At 43.8% G+C, this 16,122-nt stretch overlaps 1 protein-coding gene across 1 annotated transcript in view; it reads right to left on the reverse strand.

Annotated features, from left to right (window-relative positions):
- Positions 1–12,778, reverse strand: part of SULT4A1 (sulfotransferase family 4A member 1) — a 34,939-nt gene extending 22,161 nt beyond the window's left edge. The window contains exon 1 of the mRNA XM_075164835.1: positions 12,505–12,778. Within this exon, the coding sequence (XP_075020936.1) occupies positions 12,505–12,673 (169 nt within the window). The 5' untranslated portion in view covers positions 12,674–12,778. The remainder of the gene's footprint in view (positions 1–12,504) is intronic.
- Positions 12,779–16,122: the final 3,344 nt, after the last annotated feature.

Here is a 16,122-nt window from a genome sequence, read left to right on the forward strand (position 1 = left end):
GCTGCTCTTCAGAATTAGAAATGGAAATAGATCTAATTAGGAGTATAAAAGGGGATCAGCCAATCTATATCACCATGGGCTTTCTCAGTATTGCAGGAAAATCCTTGAAGAAAACACACTATTTCTTGATAGAAAGCACTGGTGATCCAATAGTAGCACTGATATTGGTCATTATTAATGTGCACTTCAGCTATACATGCATAGAGCAATCCAGTTTTAGCAATGCCTGTAGCTGTTCTGTGCTACTTTGGCAACCCTGATCAGCAGTAAACAGGCTTTTAACTGGATGGTTAGCCTGGGTTTATAATTGCCTTGCATCAACAGGACACTGCAAAGCAGCCAACGCACTGCCAAATCTGAACTACTGCATGTATAGTCAGTTGTGTCTTCTGAACATTATCCTCATCTCACCTGCTTCACGCTTGTCTCATTTTGTTGGCTTAGATGAATTTATTACTCATGCAGTGAAGGCCTAATTCAGCACCATTGTCTATATCCCATATGGTGATCTAATGTCATTATACACCATCTAGAACTTGCAGCCTTATAAGGGATGATGGCCTTTACATCCTGCATGATAAACAGCAGGTAGGTAAAAGCATATGAAATCAGCTTGCATTTTTTAAATTATAGATGGATTTTGGCATTTAGTGACAAAAATCCCTCCTCAGTTGTTTCTCCAGTGCTTGTTATCCTTTACTATCTCAGCCACTGCCTCAGACTTAAGTAGCTAAACCTCCCTTACACACTTTCAGTCCCATGATATGCTTCCTTCCTGACGTTCCTCAGTACTCCTTCACTCCCCTCACAGTGGCTTTCCTAAGCCTACAGCCTTATTTGGCTGAGATGTAGTAATGATGGACCATTTCCTCTGCCACGTTGCCTTGTCTGCATGCACACACAGCAAAACACTTCTCTTGCCTCTGAATGTGCAGTATGTTACAGGATTAACACATGACATTGTTGTGGTTTAACCCAGCAGGCAGTTAAACACCACACAGCCGTTCGCCCACTCCCCACACAGTATGATGAGGGAGAGAATCAGAAAAAAAAAGTAAAATTTGTGAATTGAGATAAAGACAGTTTAATAGGACAGAAAAGGAAGGGAAAGTAGTAGTAATAATAATAATTATGATGATGATAAAAGAATATACAAAACAAGTGATGCACAATGCAATTGCTCACCACCCACGGACCCATGCTCAGCCAGTTCCCAAGCAGCGGTAGCCACCCCTTGGCCAACTCCCCCTAACTTATATACTGAGCATGACGTCATATGGTATGGAATACCCTTTTGGCCAGTTTAGGTCAGCTGTCCTGGCTGTGACCCCTCCCTGCTTCTCGCTGGCAGCGCATGAGAAGCTGAAAAGTCCTTGACTAGCATAAGCACTACTTAGCAACAACTAAACCATCAGTGTGTTATCAATGTTATTCTCATCCTAAGTCCAAAACACAGCACTAAACCAGCTACTAAGAAGAAAATTAACTCTATGCCAGCTGAAACCAGGACAGTATTCACCCCTTATTCTATATCATCTATGTCATGCCCAGGTCTCACATTTTCCAATACGTTCCAGTTAATCACCACCACTTCTCCTGTCTTTTGATATATACACACACATATCATCCCTTAGTCCGTGGGCCATCCCCCTAAAATGTCCATTGAGTTAATTTAGTCCATAACTTTGGGCTCCATCCTTCATAACAGTCTTTCAGGACAGGAGAGATGGTGCGTGGTGTTGGATTGTTGCATGCCGAAGCCACTTCTGGTTCCATCACTGCTATGCTTTGCTTGGTTTCATCAAAGTTCATTCTTCATTAATCTAGATTATTTTTACTGCAATACTGTTGATATGGCATAAAGCAACCATAGAAGTGATGACATACAGTATTATATAGCAATTAACATCATACAATTCAGTTCATTGGCTATTTTCATCCAAAATCAAATCCCCTTGAGGTACACATTGGACTTCCCCATCCTTTCACATCACCCATCAAGTGCACCAGGACCTTGAGCAAAAGCAATCCCACAAATGGGTTTGCCTTTGCCCGAGGCAGGAGTAACCCAGACTGTCTTCCCCAGCATATTTTTTTATGTGCACTACAGGGACTTTATCCCCCTCTACAGTAAGTAAAAGTTTTGATTGGCAGGGCCAGCTCAATTGGCAGATCCCCTAGTGTTGACTAACCAGGTGCTAAAAGTGTTTCCCAATGTTTAAATGTCCTGTTGCTCTCAAGGTAGTCTTTAGCAGTCCATTGTATTGTTCGATTTTCCCAGAGGCTGGTGCATGGTAGAGGATGTGATAGACCCACTCAGTGCCATGTTCTGTGGCCCAGGTGTCTATGAGGGTGCTTCAGAAATGAGTCCTGTTGTCTGACTCAACTCTTCCTGGGTGCCATGTCGCCATAGGACTTGCTGTTCAAGGCCCAGGAGAGTGTTCCAGGCAGTGGCATGGGGCACGGGATATGTTTCCAGCCATCTGGTGGTGGCTTCCACCATGGTGAGCACATGGCACTTGCCTTGTTGGGTTTGTGGGAGTGTAATGTAATCAATCTGCCAGGACTCCCCATATTTATATTTCGGCCATCAGCCTCCATACCAGAGAGGCTTTACCCACTTAGCTTGCTTGATTGCAGCGCATATTTCACATTCATGGATAACCTGTGCAATAGCGTCCATGGTCAAGTCCACCCCTCGATCATGAGCCCATCTATATGTTGCATCCCTTCCTTGATGGCCTGAGGTGCATCATGGGCCCACCAAGCTATAAATAATTCACCCTTATGTTGCCAGTCCAGATCCACCTGAGCCACTTCAATCTTAGCAGCCTGGTCCACCTGCTGGTTGTTTTGATGTTCTTCAGTGGCCCAACTCTTGGGTACATGAGCATCTACGTGACATACTTTCACAACCAGGTTCTCTACCTGGGCAGCAATATCTTGCCACAATGCGGCAGCCGAGATGGGTTTACCTCTGCGCTGCCAGTTTCTGCTTCCGTTGCTGTAACCACACCCACAAGGCATTTGCCACCATCCATGAGTCAGTATAAATATAAAGTACTGGCCATTTTTCTCATTCAGCAATATCCAAGGCCAGCTGGATGGCTTTCACCTCGGCAAACTGGCTCAATTCACCTTCTCCTTCAGCAGTTTCTGCAACTTGTCGTATAGGACTCCATCCAGCAGCCTTCCACCTCCGATGCTTTCCCACAAGACGACAGGACCCATCAGCGAACAGGGCATATTGCTTCTCATTTTCTGGTAGTTTGTTATACAGTGGAGCCTCTTCACCACGCGTCACCTCCTCCTCTGGGGATATTCTGAAAACTTTGCCTTCTGGCCAGTCCATGATCAATTCCAAGATTCCTGAGCGACTGGGGTTTCCAATTCGAGCCCATTGTGTGATCGGTGCTACCCACTTACATACAACTTAGCAACAGTTGCATGATGTGTAGAGGGGACCCTCCCTTTGAACATCCAGCCCAGCACCAGCAGTCGGGGTGCCAGGAGGAGCTGTGCTTCAGCACCAACCACTTCCGAAGCAGTTCAAACCCCTTCATGTGCTGCCAATATCTCCTTCTCAGTTGGAGTATAGTGGGCCTTGGAGCCTCTGTAACCACAACTCTAAAACCCTAAGGGTCGACCTCGAGTCTCCCCTGGTGCTTTCTGCCAGAAGCTCCAGGTAGGGCCATTCTCCCCAGCTGTGGTGTAGAGCATATTCTTTACATCTTGTCCTGCCCGGACTGGCCCAAGGGCTACTGCATGAACTATCTCCCATTTAACTGCTTGTTGTGCAGGTCATCATAAATCACCTCCAGCATGGCTAATTCCCTCAGGTACTGGATACCTCTCTCCATGGTGGTCCATTTGCCTGGGTGACATATCACATCTTCCTCGAAGGGATACGTTTCCTTCACGCCTGACAGGAGTTGCCTCCAGAGGCTGAGGGGTTGTGCCCCTTTTCCAATCCTTTGTCAATGCTCCCTTCCCTAGAAAGGGATTCTAGCTGCTTGCCTTCCCCACCTTCTAATTCCAGACTACTGGCCCCATTATTCCAGCATCGGAGCAGCCGGGTAACAATGTGCTCGCCTGGATGACGACTGAAATCTTTTCACATATCTCACAGCTCACTCAGGGATAGGGATTGGGTGGTTACCATCTCATTTATGGGTTCTGCCTCTTCCTCCTCCTGTTCTTGTGATGGTCCTGGTTCATCTTCATCTATTACTAAACAAGCTGATTTTCTTGTGTATTTCTTCTTGTGTGTAGTAGGGGCGGCTGATACCAGCACAGGTTGGTTCTCTGGTGCAGCCACAGGCGGGGTTAGAGTAGCCACAGTGCCTGTCCCTGGGGCACAGCACTATACTAGCTACTAGGAAGAAAATTAACTCTATCCCAGCCGAAACCAGGACAGACATAAACGGTTTATTTCTTTAGTAAGTGTCTGTAAAAGACTTTGGTATACAGAACCATAATTATTTCAGCTCTTGTGCCCCACCTTCCTGGACTCTCCAAGGTGTTATGAAACTCTGAATAGGGTCAAAGTGATGAGATGCTGGGTGCTTCATGTTATTAATCCTCTGTTCATTGCTCCCTCCCACTGAGGGGAAAAACACACTCCTACATACTAGCATTATTATGTGCTCAGGTTTAATACCTAGATGCTTAATTCAATTTCAGAGCCATAGTTTGCTAGTTTCTCTATAAAAATATAGATGGTAGGTGACATCCTTTGTCCAAGAGAATTTCTTGTTGTTATACATGAAAAATTCTGGTAGAGAAGAAATACATCCACATGCCTCCAGTGGAAGATGTAGACAAAACGATTATATGACTTATGCAAAGTCACAGAGTCTCTAAGTCTCTAGCCAAAATGTCGTATCACGTGCCCAATGTACCAAACCTTGCATCACTTCTAAAGCAGCATTGATGGGACAACAGAGGGGGTAGTTCCTTACCCTCAGCACAGGGTGTATGAATCCCTACTCTTCCCAACAAGAGAAAAGTCTTCATTTAATAAAAGACTGCATAATAAGAATGAAAAATGATGTGTGCTTAATCTAATTCAGTCCAATGTTCAAGCATTGTGCTTCCCTTCATTAATATCTTCACTATGAAAGATGAACATTAACATGAAATGAGAATAACTCTGGCTGTTGGGTTTGGCTTATTTACAACATTTTCTAATTCTTTAATCTTTGAGGTCATTATCATATAATCCAGTCAATAGTAACTTCACATGTCCAGAACACACTTTTTACCCAGTGTAAAACCTTTTTTCTTCTTTCTTCCTGAGCAAGTTGCTTGAGTTTTGCATTACTTCACAGCAGGGAAGCAATTATGCTACATTTGCAAAAGACCCAGCAAAACCTATTAGGTAGCTGGAGAATTCTTGTTCTTCTGAACCATTTGTTCTATCTCTAGTAACATCTCTCCACGGGTTTAATAAAATGCTCATGGAACACTGCTAGCTAGATAATAAAAACAAGTTTTCCTTAACAACAGATTTTTCTTCTCCACCTTTATTTCCTGTTTGAGGCATGTAAGGACCTATTCAATTCTAGTCCCACTGAAATCAAGTCAAATGCATCAGTGGCAAACTTAATGTTGTCTTCAATTACTTACTATTTGATATTTTTATTTACCACTTCTTTGCCTAGCCTTTAAGACTAAGTCAATACCAGAAGGTATTTTGAGCTATACATAAATAAAACAAAAAATAGACCCATTTCAAAAGGACTTTCAAAGCACAGAAACCCAGTGGCCCTAACCCCCACAAATACTTGTCTACAGATGTTACGTGCTACACCTGAGTGGTCCTCAATGGAGTGAGTTTAAGCAGAGTATTTACTCTTCTAATCGGTGGAAGGAACATGACTTCAGTCACCAAGAGCATGAAATCATGAATCAAATATGGACCACGTACATCAGTCCCTAAAAGGACAGGTCACAAAACATATCTCCATGATCCAATGCAGTTTGCTGTTCCCTTTCTGCTTGTGTAAGAAGTCCATTCTTTCTGACCAGTTGGTATGAGAACCGACGCACATTCATATCGCATTAAAACAGAATGATATCAGAGCTTTATAAATTACTTAAGATAGAGAAACCAAGTAACTGTGATGTTATTAAAAAAGAGAAAAAGTTAAATACCATATTCTGATTTTAAAGACGTTAACCAACTTGCTCACCCACATTCATGAAACGAACAGAGGTTTTCTATCATTCCATGTCACAGGGAAGAGCTTAAGTGTGCCTAATACTGCCTCAAAAACAGAGGTCAAAGGAAAAGAATCCCAAACATATTTTGTGTAAAAATTTCTTGATTTTTAAGCCAACCTCATGATTTCTCGAGGCATGCCTCTGGGCCAGTAACATTTGCATTCATTCTTTAAATGAAAATGGATTAAGCTCAAGCCATCAAAATCCTGCAAAGAGACTAGGACTATAAATCCAGAATAGCAGAATCTAGCTCTTTTGCAACGGCAAAACTGTTGTTACAAAATAATACCAACAAAACTCTTGGGAGGAGTTCCGTATGAGAACATGGGAAATTAAGGCAAGTCAACTAATTTAACACACAAACATCCATGTGGATGTTCGTGTTCCCTGAGGAGCCTTAGCTACAATGGTGTAAGGCCATCTCAGACTTGCCATTACCAGGCTAAACCTCTGCAATCCACCGCAGCTGTCTCATGTCACTGTGTCTGACAGCTCCCAGCCTAGAAACTCCCACAGCTTGGGCACATCCTTGAGCAACCTTTCAGCCTGATTCTCCTCTCATTTATGACTGCGCAAATCAGGACTGACTGTCAGCAGTGTTGGACCTATGCATATCTGGGTAGGTGGGAAGAATCCGATTCCTTGTGCTTAGGCTTATCAGTCTGTCACATCATGCAGAAGCTACTAGTACATGTTAGCCAGTTAGGCAGCAAGCCAGGGCACTGAAAAAGTACAACTTACCAAGCCATAACTAGGGTATGCTTACAGGCAGGTAACAGGGGACACAGGCACAGTGATTCCCTGACATAATACTCAATTGACGTAGCTCTGTGCAGACCTGTTACCTACTCGCCGATTGCTATGGCAGGTAACTGCAGATATGTCAGCTGGCAGGTTAGATGTCCACAGACTGCAGGATACCCCTGCAAGCACAGGTCATGTATAGCCACATAGTTTTAGTCAAGCAATAATACTTTTAATATTGAATAATAAGGGTATTATTGTGCAGTACAATAATGCTTAAAGAACCAGAAACCAACCTTGCCAGTAAATATAACATGCCTGCCAAGAGATTTTTAGTCTGAAGAAAACGTGAAGGGTAGGATTGCACAAGACAAACAAAGCAAGATTTCACACAAGGCATAGTCATTTGGTACATTTTCTTTATGGTGTATTTCTTAAATCAAGACCAGTATTTCTTAAATCATTTTGCCAGTATGTTTTTATAACATGGTCCCGTAGACACCTAAGACTGATTGGAAGGTGAGGGGGAAGAAATAAGAATCCAGAGATAAGAAATCCTTAAACCAATTCCACAGCCAAAGAAAAACTACCTGTGTCTACATCCCCAATGGTTCAAGCTTCCCTCTGCCTTAAGTGTAGTAACTTTTGAGTGCTGAGTCTGATCAAGGAATATTCTAGATGTTGATGAGCAGAAGTCTATTAATTTTACCGGAGAATCAGACAAACAAGAGAAGTGGGGTTTACATTGTACCCTCTATATCTGGTTCACAGCCCAGCAGCTGCGATTGCCACTGCTGTAATGGTCAATGCATCAAACAACTGTTTCCCCATAACACAAGACAACCCTGGGGCACATACTGTCCCTGGCATGGAAGGATTAACAGGGATTATAGCACAAGGGAAATGGGCCATGGAGAAATGCAGACAGAGCCCCTGACACGTGGCAGAGAAAGGGGAAGGACAGAGCTATGAACAGAGCTCCTCCCATCAGGCAGGGAAGGGCCTGAGGCATACTGGTGTCCCAGCAAGAAGAGGTGTTGGATTCAGAAGTGCTGGAAATTGAAGGGTATAAAGGAGTGGTATGCACGCAGTGGGAGAGGCATGCAGAACAGGAAGAACAGAAAACCCACAATGCGTGCAATGCACTTTACCAACAAATGCAATGAGAAGCATGACCTTTCTTCTGTACATACAGAATCTTTTAAGCAAATAAAATAATGGACAACTCAATTTAACTTTCTCTGGTTGATTTCATATAACACTGGAGGTAAATGTTAAATAATTTGAAAGAGGAGAACTCAATGAATGTACACACAGGAAAGCTGTCCTTGAACTGATCTGCAAATATACTGTTGGCACTTCATTAAGCCAAAGACCTAGAGTCAGCCGTAATATTCCCTACAACCTAGTGGGTAGTTATAAAAATCCAGTGCTGCAAGGAAAATTCAAAATGCTATCTACAAAAAAAACCCACCTCCAGACAGGTAAAGGCCATATCCAGCACTTGCTCTTCTGACCTGTTGTTTGGCCCTAAATGCAAGAGTTTTCATGAACTGGCTGGACTTGAAGCTGATGTTTGCCCAACAACTGACATTTTCCCACACAGAACTCCAGAAAATTATTTGGCAAAATAATCAACATGGGAGAGACAGCTTCGTTATTAATGTAAATAGCTCACTTTCTCAAATTACCAGTTTTGCAAGAGGCATTAATTTTTGGGCTTTGACCCAAGAATGCAAAATGCATATTCAGAACAGATACGAGATGGTATTAAGAGAGCTATTGTACACCACTTATGAGTAAAGCAAACGGACAGATCATGTGCAGTCAGGGATTAGCATCGTAAGACACAGCAAAATACTAAGTGAACCTGGACTCAGTATTATGCTTTAGGGACGGATTTAATTCCACTGAAATCATTGACCTTAACAGAGAGCTAATCTAGCTCTTGGCATGGTGACTGAGGAAATACCATGAAAGAATCTGCTTATTCATTAATTCTGTGGTTTAAGTTCATAGAGGAGAATTTTAATTTTCAAGTAGGGTACAAAAAGTACCCCCACAGTATGAGAGGGTTCAAGAAAAGCTGTGACAGAGGCACAGTGCTTCCTATGAACATTGCACCTGTATCTATCTGAAGCAATCTGTTGCGTGAGCTCCAATTATTTAATACTATAGAGTATGGTATTCCATTTTACATTTGCAGCTACTGTAAATCTCAGTGCGTCCCATTCAGCCTGCCCATTCTATACTACAGGTACTTGAAAGATGAAACTCGTAACTCCATTTCTTCAAGAGCAGTAGCACCCCTGATTTTAAATTATGCATCATGATAAAAAGGTTTTCTGTAATTACAGTTCTACCATATGCATATGTATAAGCATATATGCACATTCACATATTTACATGTCCAGATGAGTCTCTGGGTTTTAGGCATAAGCTTCTCCTAGTCCAGCAGCTCCCAAAAGCTGTTACCATTGATTGGACACAGGTGTTAAGAATATTAAAGATATAAGGAGTATCATTATTTAGCCATCCATCAGTAGAAATCACATTAAAGCAGAGTCATTTTCCATTAGGCTTATTACATTATTCCCAGTAAGGCCACTGGTACATTCAATTTTCTACCATTATTGGACCAGCTTTTTCCTGGGTCACTCCGAACTTACTAATATCTGTAACTATTTCCAAGCACTATCTCCATTTCACATGTTTAGAGCTGTATCGTCTAGTCTTGCAGAGTATAAGGTCTTCAAAATGGCATACATACTACTTCATCAGTCCTCAGGATTACTGAAGCAGTTCTGACCCTATAAGCCACTTGTGTATTTTCTTTGCCAGATAAACCAACATATTGTCAACAGCTAATGATGGGACCTTCTGCTATTAGATTGTAGCATAGGGCTCAGTAAGAGCTAGAAGCTCTGGCCTCTCACACATCTAGCAGACGGACTTGTTTGTGTATTTTCCACAGCTTGAGCAGATGGAGAGCTGGTGAAACACTGAACAAAACTGATTTCCGTAAGAACAACGAAAAAGTTTTCCATTGAACCTATCTGACATTGGTGCATTTTTCTTTTCCTAAAATTCTGTTGTCAAAAATATTCTTGAAATTCTGTTCAAATGTAATTTATTAACAGAAACTAGATAAGTGGCCCAACCATGTTATACCTTTAACGATTACAAAAAAAAGCTGAAGTATTTCACCCCAAATAATTATATTTTATGCATGAAATCTGTTTTGTAAACCTACTTTTTTGATTACAGCAACATTATGAAAATTCTGATTAGCTCCAGTAAACAGAAAAATCTTTGTCAATACTACTGAGAGACAGGAAGATGAAGTTGTAGTTAAGGTAATGCAGAGGAGCTTAGGGTTCTGGATTTAATTTCTGGCTTTGCTGTAGACTTCCTGCATGACCTTGGCGAAATCAATGGGAACCATATTAGCGCAGCCTAATTTCTACTGACACGCCTGTCCATAGTCAGCAGACCCTTTGATAATTGATTCAGAAGCCCTAAATAAGGCACAAAGCTGTAAGCCACATAGGATCAGCTGACAAAACAAGTTCCAAGGGTCTCAGTAGACTTCAGGCTACTTAAAGGTGGAGCTTGCAGACATTATTATTGTCCCGAGCCTATTCCCTTGACAAGTACATCAGATTCCTCAAGACCCAAGTACTCTCTTTCCTGGCAAGTAAAATATTATGGCACCTATTTTGATGCCAAGGCTGTTCTCCCAGCTCCTCCATACAACACTGTACCTTCTGTTTTGGTGCCCCAGTTCTCAATCTTGCTTTTCCTTCTTCCACAGTGACTGCTAGTAAATCCTCTTGTAGTAAGCACTTCCACTAACTTTGTAAGTGGACAGTTCCCTGTCACTGGCCTCAGCTGGGGCCCCAAGAGACCTAATATGATGTTGCTATATTCACAAAATAGCAAATTAAATATGATTATGCAAGCTGGCTTTCCACAGTCAACTGTATAGCCATCAAAACTAAGCTATTGCCAGCTGATGTATTAGCTATATTGTGCCCGGCTGCTGGAAACTGAGATTAGCTGAAGATATTTAACGATCCGCCAATATGAAGTTGGGGTGCGATACTAACACGGGAACATTGTAAAGGCAGATTCGCAAAACTGAAATCTTAAAACTGAAAGAATTAAATAGTGTTCTTGCTGCATGCTATAAATCTTTAAAATGACACTTTAAAAGAACAATAAAGACGTAGCTGTCTGCTCCTAATCCTAGCATTTTGGGGGCCATCCATCTACATACTATCCTCTTATCTAACGTATGCATCTATCAAGCTCTAGTCAGTCTTTAACATCATTAGTAATGAAATATCAAAAAAATGTGAAGACAAATATTTAAAACTGCTTAAATAACATAATAGATGCTGCATTGTAGAAAATGTGCATATGTTTGAAGCAGCACACCAAGAAATTGAAAAGCATTAGCCATTCATACAACAAACAATGAACTAAGTCAGAAACCTACGATACTGAAAGATCATTTTACAAGAGTATTTACAGAGCTAACATCTGTTCTCTCCAGTGGACTTTGAATTTTCTAGAAAGAGATCATCTTATTGTCAGGAAAAAAGTCACTCAAGAATGCGCTTAATAAGAAAGAGTCTATCTGGTTTTATCAGGTCGGTTACAAAGCTACCATATTGTCTGCCTCTTTGCAGGCAGCACTAAAACCATGTTAATTCTGTTTAAACATTTTTGCTTGGAAATGGAGAGGATAAGAAATCAAGAAATATGATATTAAAAGAGACACTCGAATGGTATAAAACAGCCAAAGGATGTGTTTACTGGAGAAATGCACACTTATACTGCTAACAGGAGATATTTCTGGCAATTCAGACAGTGCAGCAAGAATGTACTTTGAGCACATGTTCTCCCAGAACGATCTGGGCGGCCGCCTCGGGAGCACAATACAGAAGGCTGTTGAACAGAGAGCAAACCTGTGTGCCACGTTAGAAATCTGTATGCGTACTACATACGTTCCCGCTTTTCTACATCTACGTTGAGCGATACTTCCCTTGCCTGGAGCAGCATCTTTAGCCCCGAGTAGCTCAGCTGGCAGGCACCGGGACCACCGAGGCGCGGACCACCGGCGGACAGCACCTGGCGCTGGCTTGCATCTAAATGCGGTGGGTACGCCCGAGGTCCGGGACGCCCCACCCATGCTGGGACCCGGGGCGGGCAGTCCCCTCAACTCCGAGGGGCTTCAGAGGCCGCCGGCCGGAAGGGCAGCCCCTCTCCGCACACGCGTGTGGCGGCAGGGCGCAGGCCTCTCCCCGGCCTCCTGCGGGGGCTCGGCGCCGCCGCACCGCACCGCCCGCCGGGCGGGGACGGCTGCCGCGGGCCCGGGGCCGAGGCCGAGGGGGCGCCTCCCGCCCTTCCCAGGGCCGGCTACCCCGCGAGCGGGGCAGAGGAGAAGCCACCCCCACACCCAGCCCAACCCCTCAGGCGCAGCCCCGGGCGGGGCGGGGCGGCGGGGAGGGAGGGGGTCCGCCTGCCTACCTGATTTGGGGTAGGTGACAATCCAGACGTCGCTGTCCCTCACCGGGAAATTGGCGATCTCCTCCATCTTCCCCCGGCAGAAGGGCGGCAGCCGCACCCCATTGTACTCGAAGTACTTGCTCTCGAACTCCCCGGGCGTGCTGGGGGTCTCGGCCTCGCTCTCCGCCATCCTCTTCCCTGCCGGCCGCGGGGGCGGGGGGGGGTGAGGTGCGGGGGCCGCGGGCGCTCCGGCGGGAGGGAGGGCGGCAGCGGCGGGCGCGGCGCGGCAGCCCCTGCCCCCGGCACGCCCCCACGCACGCACGGGGAGGGGGCGCGGGGCCGCACCGCCCAGCGGCGCATGGGCTCCGCGCGCGGTGATGTCATGCGCGGCAGCCGCAGCGCGCGGCGCCAACGGCCGGTAACGGTCGGCACGCCGCAGCCCCCGCCGGGCGGGGTGGCAGGGGCTCCTTGCCAGCCTTGTCCGCCTCTCAACCCGCTCCTCTCCGGGCGGGCCGCCTCACGCATACGGTGCAGGGGCCGCAGCCGGCTGGGGCAAAGGCAGGGGACGGAGGGAGGACCTGCCTCTCTCGCTTTCACCTCAGCGCTCAGCCCGCAGCACAAGGCTCTGCGGTGCTGCGGCAGTGCCAAGGCCCGGCCTCAAAGAGGGCAGATAGCAGGCTGGGGAGATGAGCGGAAGAGGGGGATGAGCAGCAGCAGTCAGGTGCACCAGGGACTCACTGCTGTCCTTGCACTGAACTTAAGCACAATGCATAGGGGAGGTAAGAGAGTAAGGAAGGGGGCACACACCCACCTTCTTCAGCAACACAGGTCATTTGCTGCTTGCAGTACTCAGGTTTAAACCCATACCTGTTTTTTACAGAATAAGCCCTTCATCCTGGTTCCCTCTTCCCAGTCTCTTGGATGCCACTTCTCTCTATCTGATAGGGTAACAGCTTTCATTACAGCATTGGGCATTTTGCAGGTGGGCTCAGCCTGACACCCAGCCCCTGCCTAGGCAGGTACCCAGCACATCCCCTGCCAATTCTGTCTTGCTCCCTGGACTTCCCAGGCTAGCATCAGAGCTGACTCATTAACTTACCTTACCTGGTGGCCATTAAGCAGCAGAAACCAACCCTGTCCCAACAATGCTGGGGGCTGGTTAGTGAGAGCAGAGCCCTATTTGCACTATGGCTGCTGTCTGCTCATCCTTCCTATTACAGCAGCTCCAATCTCACTGCTCCTGGTAGCACAAACGAGGCCTGGGACAGACTCAAATAGCACTCCCAGGTGGACTTATGGGCAAGACAGCCCAGGTGCTGCTGCTCAGGGTATTTAAGGCCTATTGGTGCCTGATGGGAAGGTGTAAAAACCTCTAACCTCCCTTAAGATCTGTTTGTACTACAGAAATGAAGACTGTTTTGGCTGTGTAGTCTGGTATGAATGAAAAGCTAGCAGTAGTTCAACAAATTAAGACTTCTGTTAGTTCCAGAAAAGTCAGTAAAGAGTTTTTGTTTAGTTTACTCTTATTATAACAGCTGCTTTATTTTGTGTTTAATTATGTATGCTTCTGTAATGGTGCTAAAACATAACACAAGTTCTTTGAAAGCTTCAGATACAAAGTGTCTGTAGTAGATGGGCATTTGAAAGAAATAAAATAAGCATATAAAGGAGCAGTAAATCAAGAGAAGAGGGTACAATGACTTAAGAAATATATGTCTAAGCACTAGAGAGTAAATTATAGCTAATTTCAATTGAGTTTACTGAATTGTGAACAGCAACCAGCTGGAGGTTGTGTGTCCTATCAAACTGTCCTTTCTACAGGAGCAACCCCAGGAAAAGCAGCAGTGCAAACAGCTGAGGGCAGTAACTGCTTTCAGCCTTTATAGTTTCATCTACCAGCATGCATAAATCAATGCTTTTACTGTAGTTTACTTACATTTGTTCATATTAATAATAAACTGCAGACATTAAAACTAGAGTTAGAGCAGGTAGGAAAAGTCCACCAAAAACTAACATCAGAAGTATTGTTTCATCGAATGAAAATGGTTTGTAGGAATGTGTTAGATTAAAAAAAAAAAAAAAAACACAAAAAACACCTTTAGGAAAAAAACCACCTTTAGAAAAACTTATCCCAGAGTTGGTGGTTGACTAGTAAAACTTGCCCTAGAATTTGATAATGCAGGTTCAAGTCCCCGTGATACTAAGTTTAATTTTGAGCCTCTTCCTTGAAGATGCTGAAATCAGAATTATCTGGTGACATCTAAAAGAACTTGCCCAATTTTAAAAAAATAAATTTTTGGGAAAAAGTAGGTTGACAAGAATAACAGGCGGGTGGGCTGTTAGTATTCTGTATTTCAAGATAATATTGTAAACCCAGAAGCAACTGCCATTCTAGCACTGGTGCCTGTTCTTTTCTTTCCTATGGTGTTTTAAATGGTCTGATTTCTTCTTTTCCTTGCTTAACAAAATAATTCAAAACTGCAATTTTCTATGGAAAGGAGAGTTGTGGGGTTTTCTAGCCAACCTTTGATGCAAAATTTATTTATTAGTCTTTTCTGATGATTAAAAGCATTAAGCTATACTAGTAATAAATAACTTCAAAGTCCAACAAAACAGACAGACTTGAATTCTAGTCTCTATTACTATTTTTTTTTTAAATTTTAATTTAGTTTTTTAAATTCCTAACTTAATCCTCAGGCGTGGATATGGCCTTTGCTCAATACATCAAGTGGAGGGAGCCATATCGACAATAGAAAAACTCTGTTTCTCTTTTCTCTTTAAGTTAATAGGATTTGTACAAATGTATCTCAGGGTGGAATATCAACTTCTGTAGAGCAAAAAGTCAGGCAGGCATTACCACAAGGGACACAACAATAATTGGAGCTATCTCTTTAGCAATGGATGCTTTCACTTACTTTATAATGTTTCAAATGAAAAAGCAGTTGGAGCCCACTGTGGCTGAGAAACCAGGTGCCCTGGATTAACTGCACTTGGAAAGATCATCCCTGGGTTACAGGTGCAGTAAATCCTGATGTAGGGATGTTGGACCTATAGTGCACAAATTGCACAGCTGATGTATGCATGTGGATATTAAGCATACAGGATTTACTGTATGCATACAGATCACCGGCCCAGTGCTTACTCAGATCTGACATATCTGAGAAACATCAGATTTGCTGGGAATTCAAAGGCAGCTGAACTACAAAATACATGAAAGCCATTTGTTTATGAATTCCCTGTAAAAAAAAGACTACAGTCAGTACATTGTGCTCAGAGGCAGTGCATCATTCACAAACAGGGTAGTCTACAACAAAAATGGTGAAGCTGGTAGAACATCATCTAGCGACCAAAGGGTATATGCAAACAACCTGAGGATGATCCAGTGTTAGAGCTAAATAAAAATAAAATATGCTGTAACAGATGAACCATGCTGGAGTGTTTCACTTACCCTCAAACTAGAGAGGAGTTGCGGAGGGAATCAGAATATGTAGCCTGCAAAGTAATTTTCGGTAGATAGCTTTTTTCTGTTTAAAAGAAAAATTTTAACAGTATCTCGGTCTATTTGAATGTGTTCCCAGCCTTTTCTGTAACACTTAGATCATTCTGTAATGTAACTGATCCCAGAATGTATAGCTATTC

The sequence above is a fragment of the Calonectris borealis genome, chromosome 1, assembly GCF_964195595.1.
Source record: "Calonectris borealis chromosome 1, bCalBor7.hap1.2, whole genome shotgun sequence".
NCBI classification, from domain to species: Eukaryota; Metazoa; Chordata; class Aves; order Procellariiformes; family Procellariidae; genus Calonectris; species Calonectris borealis.